This window comes from Geotrypetes seraphini, chromosome 2, assembly GCF_902459505.1.
Source record: "Geotrypetes seraphini chromosome 2, aGeoSer1.1, whole genome shotgun sequence".
NCBI lineage: Eukaryota > Metazoa > Chordata > Amphibia > Gymnophiona > Dermophiidae > Geotrypetes > Geotrypetes seraphini.
In genome coordinates this window covers 434,929,524-434,952,370 of record NC_047085.1, presented here as the reverse complement: position 1 = coordinate 434,952,370, position 22,847 = coordinate 434,929,524, and the positions used below count along the sequence as shown (strand labels likewise).

Below are 22,847 nucleotides of genomic sequence, written 5' to 3'. Positions count from 1 at the left end.
AATGGAGGGAATATTTCAGACCAGTTATTTATCTAGTTAACTCCCCTCCTCCCCTTTTTACTAAACTGCAATAGTGGTTATTAGTGCAGGGATCCGCGCAGAATGCTCCGTGCTGCTCCCGACGCTCATAGAGTTCCTATGAGTGTCGGGAGCAGCGTAGAACATTCACCGCAGCTTCCTGCGCTAATAACCGCTGTCGTGGTTTATTAAAAGGGGGGGAGGTTATTATCTAGGCAAATTCCTTTGAAACCATTCTAATACTGCCGCCACTCTATCTGAATTCTTTCAGAAGCACAAAAGAAAGCTAAATATTTTCTGTAAAGCTATTTTTGGAACATTTTTCTAGCGTTATATCTAAGAAACATAGTACTTAGAAGTCTAACTCTTTGGCCCTCAGTCTCCTCTTTAGAGCGGTCAACCCTTGGCGCCTCTGGTTTATATCAGAAGCAGTGGAGGGTGAAAAATGGATTGCTCAGCTTCTCATTCTCCTGCTCCAATCACTAGCACCCGCATTCTATGTATGGAACACAAAATTGTGTATGCAAATTTGGGTGTGTGAACAATTTAATTGAATAACAAACAAATTAGTACCAGTAATTGGGTGTTAATAATTATCACCGCTGAATGGCAGTAATTGAAATTTATGTGCACATCTTGCTAGGAGCTGTTCTACAAAAATACACACATACATTCTTGTGTGTGGATCTGAAAGGGGGTGTGGCCACGGGAGGGGCAAGGGTGGATCATGGGTATTCTAAAAATTTGCACACGGTGTTACAGAATATTTCAGATACACGCCTTATTTAGGCATGTGATTTATACCAGGTTTCAATCGGTGTAAATCCCCGTGCCTAAAATGACACACAGCTTGGAACACAGTTTATAGAATAGCGCTCAGCACTCTTTTTTTTTTTCCAGCAACAATTTTTTCGGTGTCATATGTAGGATTTGGTCCTAGGTCATTAGGTTTGAAACATTTGCTGGCACAGTTCCCAAAGTTCAACCTTGCAACCTGCTGTTGATGCCAAATCCAGAACTAGCCTCGGTATTTTCCCATTCTGCTTTTGGAGACGTAAAGTGTAGGTGAAAGCCATGAACAAAGATTGAAGGGGGAGGGGAGAAGAGTGGATATAACCATTTTGAAGGATGAGAATGGAAGAAGTAAAAGGGATTCCATGGTAGGGGCCCACATATGTATATTTGCCTGGAGACTAATAAACAATCTGACTGTATTTTGTAGCAAGAAACATGCCAGTAGCACCCCAGCAGAAACCAGAGAGCAGAACCAGTGACATTTTATTTAAACATATGGTCTTATTTGTATCCCCCCCCCCCCCAAAAAAAAAAAAGAAAAATAAACACTTCCAAATATGAATATACTGAAATCAATATTTAAAAGCATTTATGTAGTTGGCAACGAATAATGAATGCATAAGTGCTTGTTTTGAAATTTCAGCTGGCAGGGAACACACAAGCTGACATTTCAAGTTGCTATAGGGACAAAATGTATGTATCTTAGTGGAGACAGTCTGGGGAAGAGATAGTTACATAGAAAGCAGTCACTTTCAGCCACTCCTCCATATAATAGGGAAGTGGCCCACAAAAATTTTTAGGCTTTATTATTGTTTCATTTGGGACTTTTTATGTCTAATTTTGGTGTTTATTTTTCTAGTTTTTCCTCATGTTTTTGTTTTAAAAGTTCTCATATGCTTTACAAAATTTTCATTATGTTTAAAAATTTAGAATCAGATTTAGAATCAGAAAATAATATTAAATATTGAACTAGGCCAGTTACTGGGCAGACTTGCACGGTCTGTGTCTGTGTATGGCCGTTTGGTGGAGGATGGGCAGGGGAGGGCTTCAATGGCTGGGAGGGTGTAGATGGGCTAGAGTAAGTTTTAACAGAGATTTCGGCATTTGGAACCCAAGCACAGTACCGGGTAAAGCTTTGGATTCTTGCCCAGAAATAGCTAAGAAGAAAAAAAAAAAAAAAAAATTTAAATTGAATCTCAGGTTGGGCAGACTGGATGGACCATTCGGGTCCTTATTTGCCGCCAACTACTATGTTACTATGTTAAGTTGTTTTTGCATGCAGGCTAAATGCATGCTAACAGATGCACATTCCTACTGTATTACTTGCAGTAATGTAATGTAATGTAATGTAATTTATTTCTTATATACCGCTACATCCGTTAGGTTCTAAGCGGTTTACAGAAAATATACATTAAGATTAGAAATAAGAAAGGTACTTGGAAAATTCCCTTACTGTCCCGAAGGCTCACAATCTAACTAAAGTACCTGGAGGGTAATAGTGAAGTGAAAAGTAGAGTTAGAGGAAAAATAAAAATAAAATAAACATTTTAAAAAGACAGCATTGATCTAAATACTTTGGAAGGTAGAAGAGAGGAGAGAAAGGAATAGAAGCAGAATGGGTCAGCATCAGTGATGAAGTGGAGCAAGTAAGTTTAGGAGGAGCGATTGACGTATCCAGAAAGGGCTTCTTCTGGCCGACAGTCCCAGGATGCCTATGTCTCCTCCCCTGCGATGTTCTCCCATCCATGCATTCCCTCCCAGACACACTGCCCGTGTTCCAGCCGCTCCAAGGAGGCTGCCCCAGATGAGGTCCACGGTGAATGCAGGATTCTCTCCTCTGCGGGAAAGCCGCCCGGAGCCGACAGTCGATCTTCTTAGCGGATTGCAGGGGGGGAAGAGTTCACACTCTTGGTAGGATCGGGTCTGTGTGCTCTCGGTGGTTGTGGCTGGTCTCATTGCTACTTAGATGTAAAAGCAGTTGATCTCCACTGCTGCTGATATTTAAAAGCAGGCAGATTGATCTCTCCAATGTAATCTGCTTAGAATGTAAAATAGGTGGGTTATAATGAAATGAAATAATTTAAGGTGTTCAATGATAGTGGATAAATAGGTTCTAACTTATCCATATAAAGTTGTATTCATCAGTGGTGATTATATGTCTTATTGCCATTTAATATACAATACAAATGAATTTTCCATATACCGTATTTTTATGCATATAATGATGCAGATGTAAAATAAATATATAACATGCACTTTTTATATGCTTGAAAATAATCCTTCTTTTCTTGGAATCTTCTGTCACATTCTGCCAGGGTCTTCTTGCCTACATGGGTTTCCCACTTCTTCCTGCCTAGGCCAGAGATGGGGCTGCTGTCTTTGGGTTCCCTGCTCTCTGATGTCCTTTGCCTGCTCCAGCGTTTCCTTTCCCTTGCCTGCCTTCAGGCTCCCTGTCTGCTTTCCTCTCCTTACTGTTCTCTGCAGCCCTCCTCATTTGTTGTGGTAATTCACCCCAGTAGGGACTCTCACCGGCTGTGTGCATCTGAGGGGGAGGAGGGGCTTTCCTCCTCTGACATGTCCTGTGGAGAGGGGGAAGTAGAGCAGACAGCAGGAAGCCCTAAGGCAGCCTAGAGGGAGAAGGAGATGCTGGTGCATGGAAGACTCTGGGGAGACCAAAAACAGAAGCTCTGGATCCCCCCCCTGAAAAAAAGCCCTCTTTGGTATAGTTCGCTCATGCACATGCAAGGGAATTTTATAAATGATGCTTAAAGTTGCATACGCAAATTTGGGCACATATCCAATGTGCGCATGCAATTTAATTGGATAGTGGACCTGTTAGTTCCAATAATCGGGCACTGAACATTATTGGCCTTAATTGGTAACATTTTGGATTTATGCACTGTTTTATAAAGATGGGCTCACCAATCCTTCAGCACGCAACTGAAAAGGGAGCATGGCACTGTTATAGAATTTGGGGGCTTCATGCCTAGTTTAAACATGGGGATTTACACCGGAGCATAGTTGGTGCAAATCCTACTGGATAAAATTTGGATGTAGATCCTGGAACTACGCGCTGTTCTCTAAGTGGTGCTCAGCTTGGAGCATCATTTATAGAATAGTGCTCAGTGCACATGTTTTTAGGCCCCATTTACTGAGTTTAGTTATATTTGTGAAAATATGGTATCTTACATTGGTGTCATGCTGAAAATTTACCTCGCATATTTTTGGAAACCTTTAAAATAATTGCAAGCAAAGCTCTACGCTTTTTTTTTTTTTGCTATTATCACTTTCTTCAGTAATCTCAGAATGCTTGAGTTTCTGTAAATCTTTAAAAACTTTGCTTTCTCCATAGGTGAAATATAAAGAGCAATTTGATAAAGAAATGAAAGGGAAGTCCCTGTACAACCCTCTTGACGATGCTGCTTTCCAGCAGGCCCAAGCTGCAGCAGCCCTGGCAAGTGACGTAAGTATGTTGGCTTTGGTCTGTTCCGAAAACTACAACACAACCAGTTTTGATTGGTTGCTCTTGACCTACAGAAACTGTATTTGGGATTTTGGCAATTTGACTATAAGGTGTGATATTATTCTGATTGTTTTAATGAACAGTACTTGCAAGCAGAGAAACCATTGCTTCGCTGAAATGGATGCTCTTGCTAGTTTGTACGCTAACTGCATCCCATGCTTTGGGTGAAAAATGTGTGGTTTTTAGGCTGAGAATGGATGTGAACTGCACATTGCAACTAGTGCACAATACTTTACTGTACATTTTCAGTTGTGCACTTAGGCCCTGATTCTATAAAAGACAGCTAAAGTTAGGCGCCTAAATTGGCACACCTAGTCGATATACCATAGGTGCTTAACTTAATTTTTTTTCTTTTTTTTTATTATCAATTAGTTACACACAAAGAATTAACTTTAAAAAGAAAATTAGAAATGGTACAATCAATCAATTCCACTGAATTAAAACAAACAAAATTCAACTTGATATATAGTTTACAATTGGGAGAACAAATAAGAAAATAAAGATCCCTTCCAGGAAAAAAGGTAAATTCTAATATAATTATTAAGGATAGAGCAATAAACCTCGGCTAATTATTCATAGACATGAGTTATTCTGTACTTTCCTAGGTAGCATCAGAAATCCCTTTTCCTTCTAGGAAAAAACGCAGCTGCTCTGGGTCAAAGAAAATATACTTATTGATAACTAATTAAACATTTACAAGGAAACCTCAACTGAAAGGAGGCTCCCAAAGAAATAACTTTAGGCCTATATTGCAAAAATTATTTCCTTTGAATTTGAGTCCATCTTGAAACATCCGGGAAAATATAGATTTTTTCACCCAAGTAGAAAATCTGTTTTGAATTGAAATAAAATTTCAAAATCATATCCTTATCTTGAAGAAAAACAAAGGATACTATCAAAGTAGCACGAGCCAGAATTTCAATCACAGAAGATTCCAATACCTCCAAAATTCCTAACTGTGCTTGTTCTTCCTCTTCTTTCTTTTTGTCATAGTTCATTTAAGGAAATAAAGTTTTTGTATCGGGGGGATGTTAGACTCTGAAATTTTCAAAATGGAGGTCAAGACATCTTTAAAGATCTCTCTTGGAGTCATATATTTAGGTATAGGAAAATTTAATAGCCTTAAATTCAGGCTCCTAGTTTGGTTTTCAGGATTTTCAATTTTCCATAGATAAAAAGTTTTATCTGTAACTTGTTTATTAAAAATTTTAACTTCTAGCATAGTTTGTTCAATCCCCCCTATTTTCTGTTTTTGCTGTTGAATCTGAGTTTCAATTTGATTCATTTTTATTGGGAACCCAAGTGTTAGTGATATTACTTTGGTACATACCAAATGCAGGTTTTCTATTGCTGACCAAAGAGAGTCCAGGGTTACCACCGTTGGCTTGAGAAGCGGTTTGAGTTGGCTCAAATGAGACTGATCTTGTTCCAGCCACTGAGCTCCTTCGTGGCTCATGTCTCCTCCCAACTCACCACCGTTCTCCTATGGTGCTCCTCCCTCTGTCAGCTTCAACAAGATTGAAGGCGTTGAAGCTTCCGCCTCTGGAGCTGCTAACTGCAACGTATTCTCCCTCCCTTCCACTCCCAGGGAGCCCTCTTGTCGGAGATTTGTTGCTGTTGCATTTCCAGGTGCCAGGGGAGGGTCAGGTCCTGCTGGGCTCAGTGAGAATTCGGTCTAAGCTGAGCCTTTCCTGCGGCTCTGCAGCAGAGAAGCCCGTCGCTGAGGGGACTGTAAACGATGTCATTACAGTCTGACGTGGTGTAGATGTAATAGACAGGGTTAGAGGGGTGATCCTCTGGCTTCCCCTTCTTTTCAGCATCGAGAAAATACAGCCGACGTAACTGGTAGGAATTTAAGACTCGCCGAAACAGGAGCTCACAAACGTGCGTCCTGCTCTGTCGCCATCTTAGTTGTTCTCCCCTAATTTAATTTTCTTACCCTCCCACTCCGCCTTTTGCAAAACCAAAGTGAGGTTTTTAGCGCCAGCCCCCACGGCGGTAACAGCTCTGATGCTCATACAATTCCTATGAGTGTCGGAGCTGTTACCGCCACGGCTGGTGGTAAAAACCATGCAACGGTTTTGTAAAAGCGGGGTTAATCGACTCTGATAATTGACTACTCAGTCATTAGTAGTGGTATAGAAGCTTTCAATAAACAATTGAAAGTGCCATTAAAAACCAATTAAAAACCATTAAAAATTAATTAACTGGTAGGCGCCTAACTTGGTAGTTTCCTACCACTGATACACCTATCAGCAAGTAGGCATGGTTAGGGGCAGATTCAGGGTGGAATTGGGGCAACTTTTCAGAATATCCCTAATATCCATGGCTATGCCCCCTTTTGAGTTACATGCTAGTAGAGATAGGCACAATGACTTATAGAAAAGTATGCAGCCACATGTGTGAGCAGATTTTAATGAGTGCCAATTAACATGCATTATTGATTGATGGCACCCAATTATTGATGGTTACAAGCTCATTAACCAATTAATTTATGTGCTTAATTTGGGTATCCAAATTTGGACCCCATATATATAGAATCCGGGGGTTACTGTATAAGTACCGTATTTTTTGTTCCATAAGATGTACTTTTTCCACCCCCACAAAAAGGGGGTAGAAAAGTGGGTGCATCTTATGGAGTAAATACACCTCCCCCCCCCAGCTTTATATAGGTACCGGGGTGGCTTCGGGTTGGTGGCTTCAGGTGCAGGCAGCTTCGGGCAGGTTTCTTCGCTACAGGCAGCTTTGGGTGCGGGTGGCTTTAGGCTGCAGGCAGGCTGCTTAGCACCAGATGCACCAGACCACCAGACACACCCCCTTGTAGAGGAGGAAATTTTTTTTCCTTGGTTTTTCCTCCTCTACAGGGGGGTGCGTCTTATGGAGAGGTGCATCTTATAGACTGAAAAATACGGTACTTCTCTTGAGGACCCCCAACAGCTAGTAAACATATTTTGCACTTACTGCTGTTAATTTTTGCATTTAATGCATTCAGCATGCAAAAACGTCCTGCAGTTAAGTAAACAAGTACCATAGTTCCATAGCATGTGAAGGCAATTTAGATGGATCAATTGTTAGAACTTACCTGATTTCTGAGAATGCTAGAAATAGCTACTGGATGTGCTAAATGTACCTTGCAATCTTTTGAATTAGAAAACTGTATCGCTCCTACAAATCTTGTAAGCTGTACTTTTGAAGGTCAGGGCTAATTCAGAGATGATTCATTGAGATTAATTAACACCTGGGAGATTTGGTCCCCAGGAGGTAAATAGTAGCTTTACTGAGCATCTGTTGTCCTAAGACAACGTAGAATATGGCAGTTATTCAAACTTTCAGAAAAATAGTTGCCAGAAATGAAATAGATATAGACGAGTCAACGCGGCCTTTTTGGCGCAGCCAATTCATCATGGCTGGTTCAGCAATGAATTGGCCTTGATGAATCATCGTAGAATTACTATGACTAGTCTCTCCTCCCCACATTCCCTGTCATCGCTGCCTCTCTCTTTCACTCTCCCTGGTCCAGTATGTCTTCTTTCATCCCATCAAACTTTTACCTGAGATTACCCACCACCATTCCCGCAGCTGTGGGGCCTTGTATGGGGGTGTGATGCCCCCCCCCCCGGAACCACAACCCTCACACCCCCCCTAAACTATACCTGCTCAAGATGTGTCTGGAATGCTGTGGAGCCTCGTTTAGGGGAACAATGCCCCTCACACTACCAAATCTACAACTTGGCTGTTTCAGCACAGCTGCGATGAAACATCCCGCAATGAACAGGCTGTGATGAAATGTCACATTCTGAATAGATATTTGCTGTAAGAAGAAAGTGAAGTCCTCCAATACTGCATTGTAAAGCTTCTTTCCAGGTCTGTATGCAAATGTCAGAAGCCTAAGAAACAAGATGGGAGAGTTAGAATATTTTTGCATTAAATGAAAAGATAGATATAATAGGCATCTCTGAGACCTGATGGAAGGAAGATAACCAATGGGAAACTATTATACTAGGTACAAATTATATTGCAGTGATAGTGTAGGACAAATTGGTGGAGGCATGGTGTTATATGTTAAGGAGTGTTTTGAATCAAATAGACTAAAATTCTACATGAACCAAAACACACCTTGGAATTCCTATGAGTGGAAATTCCATGTGTAATGGGGAAAAGGATAGTGATAGGAGTCCACCTGACCAGGATGAACAGACAGATGCAGTAGTGTTATCAGAAATTAGGGAGGCTAATGAACTGGGTAACACAATAATAATGGGTGATTTCAACTTCCCCGATATTGACTGGGTAAATGTAACATCAGGACATGTTAGGGAGCTAAAATTCCTTGATGATATCATGGGCTGCTTTACGGAGTAGCAGTTTCGGGAACCAACAAGAGGCAAAGCAATTCTAGACCTAGTTCTTAGTGGAGCACATGAATTGATAACAGTGGTCATAACATGACCAGTTTTTATATAATTTCTGGAGTAAGTTCACACAGGAAATCCAATGCAATAGTATTTAACTTAAAAAAAGGAGACTATGATAACATGAAGAGAATGGTAAAAAAGAAACTTAGAGGAGCAGCTACAAAGGTCAAAAATTTATATCAGGTGTGAATGTTATTTAAAAATACCATCCTGGAAGACCAGACCAGATATAAAAGGAGGAATGAAGACTAAATGGCAACCGGCATAGTTAACAAGTGAGGTGAAGGAAGCTATTAGAGCTAAAAGAGAATCCTAGTGGAAGAAGGAAATAATAGGGAACAGTAAAGGAATGGCAAGTCAAATGCAAGGCACTGATAAGGAAGGCAAAGAGAGTCCTTGAAAAGAAGATTGCACAGGATGCAAAAACATGTGGAGGGCATTTTTGATAGGATATTTAAGTCTGACTTTGGATGTTTCTCGCAAGACATCCAAAGTTTTTGAGACTTGCAAAACTGCTAGATGTCCAAATATTTTTTTTTGAAAATTGTATAGACATTTTGGCTACCAGAATGTCCAACCTTAGGACGTCCATTTGCCATTTTGCCAGAATGTCCAACCTTAGGTCCTTGTTTGCCATTTTTGACCGTAAAAATATCCAAGTTCAAAACATTCAAATCCAGACCATTTAGACATGGGAGAGACCAGAATTGTAATTGACTGGCCACACAGACATACCAACAGAGCATAAAGGGTGTCAGATGTACATCTCACCATAATTTTTATACTCCCCTGAAACCTACTATACCCACCTGTCTACCACCTGAATAGCCCTTATGGCTGCAGTTAGCACCTATATAGCAGTAAAGTAGAGTTTTGGTAGGTTTTGATGGTAACACACTTTCTGTCAGAAATGTAATGGTTAGAGTGACTTATGGGCCTGGGTCCTCTCTATGGTTCACTAGCCCACCCACCAGGCTACTTAAGATACCTGTGTTCTGCTCTACTAGGTTTTCCCATACCAATTTCTGCTGATCTAGAGAAAGGTATTACTGCTTCATTTAGATCTTTGTGGGGTGAGAGGGGTCAGTGATCACTGGGGGAGTGTGGGGAGGTCATAACTTAATTCTTCCAGTGGTCATCTGGTCAGTTTGAATAACCTTTTGGCACTTAAATGCATTTAAAACAGGTCTAGCTCAGAATGTCTAAGTTCCATCCAGAGCATAAACTTCCAGTTCTTTAAGGATCTTCAGACGACCACTGAGTATCCTAACTTCAAGTGGTTTAAGTCCTCATTGATCCTACTGGAGTCTATTATATTTTATGTACTTTTCTTAATTTAATAGTTGTATCTTTGTTTATTGTATCATAACATTAAGTCCAATGATATATACAGGTACTTAGCTTTTTAGTATGTGTTCATCCCCCATTGCCGACGCGTTTCGCAACTCTTTCTCAAAGGGGGGAGAAAAGTACATGAAATTCCTATGAGTGTCCATAGAGTTCCTATGAGTGTCGGGAGCAGCGCAGCTTCCGGCACTAAAAACTGCGAGCGCAGTGTAATAAAAGATGAATGCTGATATGTTGGGGCATATCAAAGTATTTAAATTGGTGTGGGGCTCGTTGACATCCTATGTTAATTCAACATAATTGTCTTTATTTAATTTTCTGTTTATTTTTATACATATCCAGGACAGGGTGGGTGGGTGGAGGGATATCTTTTTGGTTTATTTCTTGATTGAATTGTTGGAAGGAAGGGGGGGGGTATTTTTCTTCTGTAATGTTATTGATGGAATTTAAGTGCTTTTGTTGATTATTAATGTTTGTATAATTCATGGCACTTTGTATTAGTTTTGAAAATTAATAAAGTTTTATAAAAAAAAAAAAAGAGGCCATTGTCTAAAAATGTTTTGTTAGCCCAAGAAAGAAGTGACATCTTATTCTCTTTCTTTTTTTTTTAATTTCTGTTTATTACTATTTATTAAGCACTCCTTTTGCACTTGGTGAACACAGCTATCAGTAATGCAACTACCGTGGCATGAGATGCTGATGGCAACTCTTCCTTTCAAGCTGTGTTAATAATGTTCTTTAATATCCTCATTTTGAGCTAAATATATTTTGTTTTGAGAGTTTGTATCCTAGAAGTGCATAAAGCAGGATGACCAGCTATCGTACATATAAAGAGAAAGTTAGTTCAATGAGCCAGAAAATAGTAAAGTGTATGGAATGAGCGCAGTCCCCGCTCGTCATTGAGCAGCTGTAAAATTGTTGTTGCCACCAGGGATTTGTAATTGATCACATTTACAGGCTTAAGTTCAAATATTTGGTTGGCTAGTTCAGTTGGAAATGATTAGGATATTTAAGAAAACAGAGCTCTGTGCCATATTATGCAGAATGATTGGCTGTGTCTGGTTCGGACTTTTGAATAGAAATAGACACTGGTAACTTCAGTAGATATATTTCTTTATTTATTTGTATAGCATACTTTTTTCTATCAGACTAATACAACATATAGTGGATGCAATATATATGATATACCGTATTTTTCGCTCCATAAGACGCACCTGACCATAAGACAAACCCATGTGTAGAGGAGGAAAAACCAAGGGAAAAAAATTTGGTTCAGAATTTTTTTTTCTTGGTTTATCCTCCCCTACACATGGGTGCGTCTGGTGGTTTGAGGATGCTTTAGGGACATGTGGGTAATGCAGGAGCATGCATCAGGGCAGCGTTTGAGCACAGGAAGTGCAGAAGTTTGTGGCTCTGGAGCTAAGTATCCAGAAAGAGTGAAGGGCTTTCTGCAGCCTTTGTTACTTGTTGCTAGCTTCCCTCCATAAAAAAGACAGTCCCTGTGCTTCAGGACTTCAGACCTCCCTTCCTCGCCTCTTTCCCTTTCCTCTGGCTTCCCTCCATAAAGAAGACGGTTCCTGTGCTTCAGGGCCTCAGACCACCTCTCCTCCCCCCTTCCTTTCCTCTCAAGCGCTAAGAGCGCCACGACACTCCCCTCCACTCCCAACCGGGCCCATTGGAGCAGCCCATCTCCCTTGCTGCTGCGGAGTCTGGAGGCTGTGAGGTCCCCGTCACTCACCATCGTAGCAGATGTTCTTCTTCCCTCCACCTTGACTGTACGTCTTGGAGCTGGCGGAGGAGCAACGAGTCGGTGGCAGAGAGCGAGACTGCGTGGGGAGAGGGGATAGGGCCAGGCTCTAGGAGTAACCTTAACCTGCGGCAGGGTCAAAGCTCTGCTTCAGCGGCAAAGCAAGGGGAGGCGTGCGCTGCGGTGCTTAGAGAGGAGTGCGGCCCGAAGTAAGGAACATAAATGTCTAGTGGGGATGGGGCCAGCTGCACCATCCCGAAGCGCATTGTAATTGGCTACGGCGGGACCTGCCTTGGCCGTTGCTGCTCTGACCCAATAGAACAATTGGAGAGGCGGGCTCTGTGGATCTTGGCTGAGGAAGGAGCAGGGCTGAGCGCGAGGAAGCAGCATTTAAAAAAGGTACCGGGGAAAGGTATTTGAAAAAGTGTATTCTCTCCATAAGACGCACCCATTTTTCCATCCACTTTTTTGGGGGAAAAAAGTGCATCTTATGGAGTGAAAAATACGGTAATTTTGAATTAAAAACAAATACACTGCCAGTCCTTGAGGGCAACTACTAGTCTATTTTGGCCCTACCTTCCTAAAACCAACTTGTGTACCAAATAAAAGCAGGCAAGGGTGGGGGAATTAAAAAATTTATTGAAACCACAATTGTTTTGTCTCATAAAGTATGGAGACTGACTCTATATTTGTCTTCTAGACTCGTGTTGTAGTTGGGTTCATTGGTGTTTAGCATGGAAAAGAATATGTAATAACTCAGTTGTGGCAGGACTTGATAGTTTGGTTATGCATTGTGAAATTTTCTATATATTTTTAGATGCTTGTATGTAATTTTATTGTATATGTTGCTTTGTGCTCCGCCTTGATAAAGGCGGAATATAAACAAACAAACAAGTAGTATCTTCTTAGGTCTGGTGCACACTGCAACCCATAGGGGAACCGAATAGGCAGCAGTAGACATAAATTGCCATAAATCAATCATGCCAGTGCCAGCAAAATGTGGTGGTCTGGCGCCATCTACAGTATTTTAGTATATTAATATGCCAACCTTTAATGGGTAAATGCTCTCTATTACATGGTTTATATATACATATATATACACGTATAAAATATTTTGCAGACTGCCTCACTAGTAAACCCTCATGACATCAGAATCATCTAACTGAATAGAAAAAGCTTTCTCAAAAACGAATGTCTTCAAAAGAGTTCTAAATTTCAAATAAGTGGGTTCAAGACACACTATCCCCCTCTTTTACTAAGGCGGGCTAGCCGATTTAGTGCACGCTAATTGATTTAGTGCGTGCTAAATGCTAACACGCCCATAGTATTCTATGGACATGTTAGCATTTAGTGCGAGCTAATTGTTAGCCCACGTCAAATCAATTAGCATGCGCTAAATCGGTTAGTAAAAGAACCCCTATATTTGGAAGAGAATTCCAAAGAGACGGTGAAATACAAAATAAAACTCCCGCTCTAGTTAATTCATAATGAACTGCATGAACAGAAGGAATTTGAAGATGTTGGCTTTGTCCACCTTCAGTTTTTCGAGTTGTTTGTCAACACTTGTTTTCCATGAATGGCACGGTATCCACTCCATTCTCACGTGTATCTTTGCCAGCCAATCATAGACTCTTCTCCAGGATTTTCTTCTGTGAACACAGAAGTACAGTGGTGCCTCGCATAACGAACGCCTCGCACAGCGAACGCTTCACACAACGAACTTTATGTCTTGCTCCCTACAACGAACTTCGTTTCACACAACGAAGTCGCCCGAGCTGCATCCGCGCCTACTGCTGATGCGTTGGGGGGGGGGCGGAGCTACTCTCGCCGCTTCCCCGATGCTAAAAAGAAAAGAAAAGTGGACGGTTTGCTCGTTAGGGAGCTTCGTTGCGTTTTAGACATAAAAGGCAGCCCTTCCACTCCCCGAGCAGGAAGTGAAGGGAGGAGCCCGGAGCTCGCGCCGCTCAGCTGATCCCACGCTCGCGCTCCGCTCTAGCCGGTGCAGCCCAGGGCCATTGGAAGAGAAGCAGCAGCCGCTGGCCGTCATGGAAGTGCAACTGGCTCCCTTCCGGGCCTGGGCCGACTTCTTCCCGGGCTCCGATCGCTTCGCCAAGCCCGATTTCAAGGACATCAACAAATGGAACAACCGAGTGGTCAGCAACCTGCTCTACTACCAGACCAACTACCTGGCGGTGGCGGCGCTGACGGTCCTGGTGGTGGGGTGAGTCTGATGGGCCCCGCCCTTTCGGACCCTCTCGAGCCACCGTTTGCTTTCTTCCCGGAAGGGTTTGGGGCTAACTTCAGCTTCTGTGTCTGGAGGTTTTCCAGTTCTAGCCCTATTTTACAGGGATGCTTAAATTAAGAACTAGGACTTCCAATAATGATTAAAAAAATGGACGTTTAACTGCAGTATTGGGTCCCTTCCTTTTACTTTGCTGAACAGCAGAAGGTGGTAGATGCTGGATTTGGCAAGGCCTTAACGCATGGCACTGCCTGCTCACTCCATTAGGAAACATACAGTGAAGATGTGCAAGATTCGATAGACTCTACTTAGTCTGTCTTTAAATTTAAAAAATGTGTGTTTTTAGATGTATCTAAATGAAAATAATAACAAAAAATTTATCTTTTTTATGTCATCTTAGCATATTTTATGCTGCAGAACGAATTATTTTGTTTTACATGTATTGTTATGGGAAAACGCGTTTCACATAACGAACTTTTCGCATAACAAACTTGCTCCTGGAACGAATTAAGTTCGTTGTGTGAGGCACCACTGTATTTGTTTGGTACGTTTGTTTTTTTCCTCATCATTCTCTACATAACAGTTCATAGTTTCTTTCAGTCTCACAATTTTATTCTTCATCTTCCTTCATTCACTAATATACCTGAAAATTTTTTGTCTCCCTTTTTTTTCCACATTTCTAGCAATTTGCTGTTCTGCTTGCATTTTCGCCAGATGTATCTCTCTCTTGGCTTCTTTCAGTTTTATCCGGTAGTCCTTTCTGTTCTCCTCCTCTTGAGTTGTTGTTGTTTTTTAAAATATTTTACAAACACCAACTCTTTTGCCTTTATTTTCTCTAGTTTCAGAAACCCATATCATTTTCCTTTTTCTCTTGTTTTTATTTATTTTCTTCACATAAAGGTTGATATCCATTTTTTTTTTTAGCTTTTTTTCAGCTTGGACCATTGTTTTCATGTTTTATAAAAAATTTGATACAGTCGCTTATCAAAACATCTAAGCGAGGTACAATAGTAATAAAATAAGGGAAGATCAAAAATGAAAATACAGACAGTAGACATCAAAGGACCCAAACTGGACAAACAGGACCAAAAGGGAGGCAGGAAAGAAATGCAATCATGTCCTCCCATTCTATCAGCTCTTTCTTCAGGCATGTCCCCGTTTTACTAAAGTCCACATATTTGAAATCCAGGACTTTTGAATTTTGTGTGGCCATCCTCCATTTTAGCTGTTACATCAAAGCAAACCATTTTATGATCGCTATTGCCCAAGTGGGCACCTACTCAGATATTAGAGACACTGTCCCTATTTGTGAGCACCAGATCCAGTATCGCTTTTTCCCTCATTGCTTCTTTCACCATTTTTCTGAGCTGCACTGCGCTGAATGCTCTGCACAGCTCCCGACACTCTTGGAGTTCCTAGGAGTGTCAGAAGCAGCGTGGAGCATTCAGCGCAGCTCTCTGCGCTAATAACTGCTATTGTGGTTTAGTAAAAGGGAGGGTGGGGGAGGGATAATTTGATTATGAGAAAAATATATTTCATAGTACAGTGTTTTCCAAGTCTGGCCTGCAAGAACTTTGTAGCTCGTCTTATTTTCATCATACCCGGAATATATTTGAGACAGATTTGCAGGCATTGTGAGTGGTTGATGAAACAGACTTTCAGCCCAGGTTATACTGTAAGCTCAAAAACTTTGACCCACAGAGTTCAAGTGTACTTAGGATGGACACAGGAATCATAGTGACAGAGTGAGGGAGATTATCACAAAACTACTAAGACTTGTGGTAAATGTTCATTTTGACTGTCCTGAAAACCAGACTGATTGGCTATGCTATTGCAAATCAGTCTACAGTTTGTCCACAATATTGTATAAGATTGATGTGAACAAAAAATGTGTATGTGCATTATGGTTTGGTTAAGTTTAAACTCATCTGGAAGGATGTGTACAGACACTGAAGGAGAACCTTGGAATCTGTGCTTGATTTAGTGATAAATGAGTGCCACCTACTGGCAGTATTTGTCTTGTTTATGGTTAATATACAAAATCATGCATTCCAGTTTGTGTTATTGTTCATTGAAGTAAATTATGCATTTGCTAATATTGCTTTTTTTTTTAGGTCAAATACAAGAAAGATATACAAAGCATGCATGATCCTGCATTAGATCTTCCAAATTTGCTTTATTTGGAGCATGCTTTAAAAACCAGCAAAGTGCAAAGCAATGTAAGTTTTTTGTTTGGTTTTTTTTCCACGTTATTGATATGTTTGTGCTCAGAATAAGATTCTGTCATAAGAGCTATTTGGTAAAAGTACATCATGCTCAACAAGTAAGTTAGAAATTTTGTGAGTTGACAGCAGTGAAAATGTTTATTTGGTTAGATTTGCAGTTTTTAAGTATTGCTTAGAACTGTGAGTCAGAAGTCCTCATGTAGGCCTGATGAAATAGACTCTGGTTCTTGAAAGCTCATGCCTCATTAAATTGGTTTGTTTATAAGATTCCACTGGATTTTTATCATTTATGCTATTCCAAAGCAATACAGCTTCTTCTCTAAAAATTACCATATATACTCAAATATAAACTGAGATTTTTGGGCCAAAAAAAATGGCCCAAAGATGGGGGTCTCGGTTTATATTTGAGTCAGCACAGACCCGCCTCCCCCTCCCAAACCTATTTGCAGGTCTCTGCCAGGCCTGCCATGAGACCTGGTGGTCAAGCGGTGGCCGGGACAGGAGGGATCCCTCCCGCCTCCTGTCCCAGCTGATTCTAATTATTGTTATCTCCCTCCCGTATCCCCCACGTACCTTTAGTTTCCCTGGTGGTCCAATGGCGAATCATGGCAGGAGTGACCTTCCTTCACTCCTGCCATGCAGAATTGCTAGCTAATTGGCTGCTGCTGCAGCCAATTAGCTAGCGGCTCTGCAAGGGCAGGAGCAAAGGATGAGCACTCCTCCCGCGATTTACCGCTGGACCACCAGGGATACTAAAGAGCAAGGACAGAGTTACTAGTGGCAGCCAATTACCTAGCAGCTTTGCATGGGCAGGAGTGAAGGAGGATCGCTCCTGCCATGATTCACCGCTGGACCACCAGGAAAACTAAAGGTATGCGGAGGAGGCGGGAGGGAGATAACAATAATTAAAATTGGCTGGGACAGAAGGTGGGAGGGATCCCTCCTGTTCCGGCCACCGCTGGACCATCAGGTCTCATGGCAGGCCCGGCAGAGACCTGCAAGGCTTTGGGAGGGAGGGGGAAAAGGTACAGAACCAGGCAGGGAGAGAGGGGGACTGGGTGCAGAGACTGGCAGGGCAGGGGAGGGAGAGAGTGAGGGGACTGGATACAGAGAAGTGAGGGAGGGGGAATAGAGTGCAGAACCTAGCAAGGCAAGGCACTGCACTTGAATATTAACCCCCCACCCAGTCGAGTCAATCTTTTTTCCTCCCTTATTTATTTTTTTTTTTTGGGGGGGAAGATACCTCAGTTTATATTTGGATCGGTTTATATTTGAGTATATGCAATATTTACTTATTTGTCTGTTTTAATTTTTTTTTTTAAACTATGTGCATAGTTGGAGCATCAGAACAATTTTTTTCCCCTTAATATGAAAATGGCCTCTGTATCATAGTTAAAAAATACTTCCACTAGGGGGCACAGTAAGACCATTAATGAAGCTTTTTTGTTTTGTTTTTTTAAATAGCTGATGTGTATCTCTTTTTTCCTGAAATGTTGAATTTACAACATTTAGTAATATTTCCATCTGCAGCCATCCTGTTTCTAGAAGTTCTGGTCCAGTGCTAAAAGGAGGATGTAGATTTTTTGGCTGAGTACTCTTGTCATCTGTTGTGCTTTCATTATAAATATGTGCTGAAAGTTGCACTTGGGGCCCAAGTTACTAAAGTTTACACTCACGGTGGGACCATTTTACTCAGCTGTGTTGATCGCTAACACGCACTTAACATGAGAAAAAAAGTTTACCACAAAATGCATTATAAACAGTGGTTCATAACCTTGTCCTGGGGGATCCCCAACCAGTCGGTTTTTCAGGATATCCCTAATGAATATGCATGAGAAAGATTTGGTTATAATGGAGGAGACAGGAATGCAAATATGCCTCATGCATATTTATTAATACACCAATGAAAGAACAATTAGGGTATTACATAAATATCCAGCCTCCTATTTCAAGAATTCATAAAAAAACAAGTCTGTTAAATATCAATAACAATTTACCATAAACTCACAAAATTTTTTTGTGAAAATCTAATATACTTATATTTATAAAATAATTAACATTCTACAATCATTGTTACTACTGATAAATACATACGCCCAATCTCCAGAGAAGCACCCCAGTATCCCAAATGCAAGTGGTTTATCACAGCCTTGAATTCCTGTTCAAAAGATATAGTCATAACCGCTTTGTAATCTTCTGATGTTGTGTTGATGTCAAAAATGCATCTTCTTCTGTTAATTCTATTAACTGTCTTCACAAGAATCAAGAACATGGAAAGACTATGGGCTAGATTCACTTACCTGCCTGATTGTGCCCGATCCATGTGCGATCCGTGGCAGGCTGCCGAATTCTCAAGCGATGTCATGCAAATGGGGGGCGATCGTTGGCATGCTCCCCCCACCGACCGCACGGATCACTGGAAAACGATCCTTGAGCATGCGCAGACCATCTTCCTTGACTGTAGATGGTCTGTGTATGCGCTGGCCCTTCATGCCCGGCAGAGCTTTTTGACTTTTACTTTATGTGGGTTTTTTTTTCTTCGTGAGCCCGTGGTTTTAACCTGCTTGAAACCTGCGGGTTAAAACTAGAGAATGACACGGTGAAAAAATTGGTCCCCGTCACCGCCCCGTCCCCGTCTCACCATCCTCTGCACCGCCCCGTCACCGTCATTCCCTTCACCGCCCCGTCACCGCCACTGCCACCCCATTCACCGCTCCGTCACCGCCACTGCAACCCCATTCACCGCCCCGTCACCGTCACCGCTGCATACATAAAAGCCTCAAACGGGTACGATTTTATATACTTTTCTAATATCTCCCCTATGTATCTGCCATTGCCCCCCCCCTGTGTCCATATACCATCCCCATGGCATGTCCCCTTTTTGTCTCTGTCCCTATGCCCCATGCACATAATTTCCCCTCTTTCTGTTACCTTCCTGTGTCCAGATTTCCCCTATCTTCCTCTTCCATACCAGTGTGTCTCTTCTTTTCAACCCCATCTAGCTTTTTTCCCTCTTTCTTCCCCCCCCCCCTGCTTCTAGCATCTGGCTCACCTGCCTGTCCTTCCCTTTCTTTCCTGCTGTGGGTTTTTCTTTCCGTTTTCATCACCTTGGCCCAGAATCCTTTTCCCTTTCACTCCCTCCTTACAGTCTGAGCCGGGAACACGGGTGATCGCACGGTCCTCGCAGCCCCCACCCGCCTGCCCAATCGATCCTAGTGTTTAGCCAGTTCTCTTCCTCCTCCTCACCTTATTTAGCAGGCTTTCTTTTTCAGCGACCTGCACGCTTTCCCAAAGAGCCGCACACGCGCAGCTGCTCAGTGTTCAATCTTCTGCTCTGCTGCAACTTCCTGTTTCCGGTTGCGTCAGAGCAGAAGATCGAAACTGAGCAGCAGCGGCTCTTTGATAGCGTGCGGGTCGCCGAAAAAGAAAATCTACAAACTAAGGTGAGGAGAAGGGAGAGAGCTGGCTAAACACTAGAATCGATTGGGCAGGCGGGTGTGAGCTGCGGGGACCGCGCGATCCTTCATGCCTCACTGCGGGGACAAGACCCATTCACCGCCCCGCGGGAGGTGAATGGCCTTGTCCCCGTCGCCGCAGCGACTGCTAGTTTTCTTCCCCGTTTTCGGCGGTGACCCGCGGCTAAAATGCGGTGGCTGCGGGTAAACCGCCACCGTGTCATTCTCTAGTTAAAACCACAGGCTTGCACTGCGGAGAAGGGCAGGCAAGTCGGGGCTGAGCAGGGCAGGCGAGTTGGGGCAGGAAGCATGGTGGCAGAGAGCAGGGCAGTCAGAAAGGAGACGAGCGACTGGTCCTAAGCCGTCAATTATTTTTCGATCGGGCAGCCCAGTCGGTGTTCCTTAATTTTTTTTGTGAATTGCGTCCTTCCTAGTTTTGGATGCCCTTCCCCTCATTTGCATGCATGGATTGGAGGATGATCGGCACAGAAGTTAGTGAATTGGGTCAGAGGAAAATCAGGTCACAAACCGATCGGTAATCGATTGGTTTGCTTAGTGAATCTAGCCCTATATCTTTGAACAGGAATTCAAGGCTGTGATAAACCACTTGCATTTGGGATACAGGGGTGTTCTCTAGACATTGGGTGTATGTATTTATCAGTAGGTAACAATGATTGTAGTATGTTAATTATTTTATAAATATAAGTATATTAAATTTTCACTAAATATTTTGTGAGTTATTGTAAATTGTCATTGATATTTAACAGATTATTATTATTATTTTAATGAATGCATATTTATTAAGAATATCCTGATACCCCCCCAGGACAGGGTTGAGAACCACTGCATTAAAACATTTTGCAATAAGTTTACCTGTCAGAGCAAGCTAACTCACACGTTAGCTTAAGCATATTTTTTGCTTTGGGTGTGTCATGGGCAGAGAATGGACATGGAAGCATTAATCAGAAAACGTGTTTGTGTTAGGATATGGTAAGTAGTTAATGCAGGAGCACTTAGCACCTCCTAAATAGAAGATGGCAATGTTTACTTTTTTGGGTCCTTTGGTTTGGTTCAAGGTGGTAACATTAACCGCATTTATGATTTTGGTTTAATAAATTTAGCCTGCTTCTTTGTATAGTTGTCTGCAGTTTCCTTTGTTTTTGGTTTGTGTTTTGCCAACTGCAGACTGTGTTGGTTTCCTCCATTTGTTGCTTGCTTTACTTTTTTCATGCAACATGTTCAAAATGTGAATATTAGGGTACAAACTGAAAAAAAAAAAAAAAAAAAGTGAAAATAGCCCAAAATACTAAAGTGCGGGATTGTCTAGTGTTAGAACAGGTTAAGCCCATATTCTAAAGTGGCTTAGATCAGATCGCAGTGCTGCTCCTTGTGACCCTGGGCAACTCACTTAATCCTCCAGTGCCCACCGCTTTGCATATCAGCTTTGAAATGCCAAAGCAACCAAAAGGCAGTATAGAAGTCCCCATTCCTTTTCCCTAACTCAATCACACCTATTTTCCACCCATAACTACACCTACACTTTGAGATAGGCTTTGCTAGGTATCCTTAGGCGTGGGAGGGCACCTCCACTTAGGCTTTAATAGGTATCCTAAGAGTTTGGCACCAAACTCTTATTGTTTAATTAATGGGGTTTTTTTTGGTGACTGGCTAAAATCCAGCTTGGTTAATTGCCATGCTGATTAAGCCAATTATAAAATAAAAGGTAGGCGCGGATCCCGAACTTAGGCGTCGCTAGGCAGCTGCAATTACGGCGCCTAGCATCACCTAATGTAGGCACCATTTATAGAATCTGACCCTTTGTGTCTTATAGAGAAAAAGTTGATTCAATAAAGTCCTAAAATGCCATTAAAATGTGCTGAGCTCATGGGACCAGAACTCTCTTGTATCACTCAACAGGCTGCTCCAGGGAGGTCTATTGCTGAGAATTAGATTTCTGTTCCCATTCAGAAGGGTTTTTTTTTGTGTGAAATTTGACCCTATTAGAAATGCATTCTCTCTGGCTCTCTCTCTCAAGCACAGAAAATTTCGTATCTGGGTGCTATTACCATATTTTCTTACCTATTGCCCCAAGTAACATACTTCTCATTCATTTCTAGTTCACATAATCTGTTTTTAGAACTTGGGCTCTGCCTGAATACTGCGAAGTACAGCTATTGTTAGGTTGTAAGAGATGTCAGTAAAAGTCAGGACTACTGCATTCAGATTACAGTACTACACTAACAGTCCGAAGAAGGTTAAACAAATGTCCCATTTACTGCGTATTATTTAGGTCACATGGCTATAAATGCCCTTCAGAGGAACAGAAACACCAGTTAGTGAATTTTGTTGTACAGCTAACAGGCTTGTATGTTGTTTTGCACATTTCAGCTGGAATACAAAAAACAGTTTGAAGAAAGCAAAGGAATTTATAATTTTGCCTTGGATACTGCAGAGCAAATTCATCACAAAGAAAATGCAGTGCTCCAGAGCCAGGTACTCTATGCACAAGTTGAAGTTTCAAGTTTATTGTAGTTTTGATTTAAACGCAGTATCAAAAATTTTCAATGCGTATAACAATATTAAAAATTTGGTGGAACAAATTAAATCATTTGAGACAATAAGACCTACAAACCGATCCATAGTTAATTAAAGATACATAAGGAATATAAGGATAAACTACATTTGTTTTGACAGAAAAAAACGAAAATAAAAAAAACATTTGGGAAAGGTGCAACATCAGGAAGGGTATTAAAATTTTTTTTAATGAAACTTGGTTTGGAAAAAATGTTTAAAAAAGGCTTAATCTAGAAGTAAATAGGTAAATCAAAGAAGATTATCTGATCTGAGATTCATATGCATCTTTATAAAGATAGCTTTTTAGTTTGCTTTTAAATTTTTCTAAGGAGGTTTCAGCACGCAGAAAAATTGGGAGTTTATTCCAAAGCTGTGGTCCCAAGATTGAGAAAGTTGTAGTTCTTCTAGTACCAATTATTTTCAATGATGGAATGGTCAAAAAGTACTGATCTGCTGATCTAAGGAAACCCTAACCCTATTATTTTTTTCCCTTTTATTGTGCTCTT

The 22,847-nt window shown here is 41.5% G+C and overlaps 1 protein-coding gene across 8 annotated transcripts in view; it reads left to right on the top strand.

Moving 5' to 3' along the window:
* NEBL (nebulette) overlaps positions 1-22,847 on the top strand; it is a 513,560-nt gene that overhangs the window by 377,809 nt on the left and 112,904 nt on the right. For 4 of the 8 annotated variants that reach the window (XM_033931315.1, XM_033931318.1, XM_033931317.1 and 1 more), the window contains exons 8-10: positions 4,166-4,276; positions 16,202-16,306; positions 22,156-22,260. The exons of 3 other annotated variants lie outside the window; for them this stretch is intronic. In XM_033931315.1, the coding sequence (XP_033787206.1) occupies positions 4,166-4,276; positions 16,202-16,306; positions 22,156-22,260 (321 nt within the window). The remainder of the gene's footprint in view (positions 1-4,165; positions 4,277-16,201; positions 16,307-22,155; positions 22,261-22,847) is intronic. One more of the 8 variants, XM_033931316.1, reaches the window with a different exon arrangement.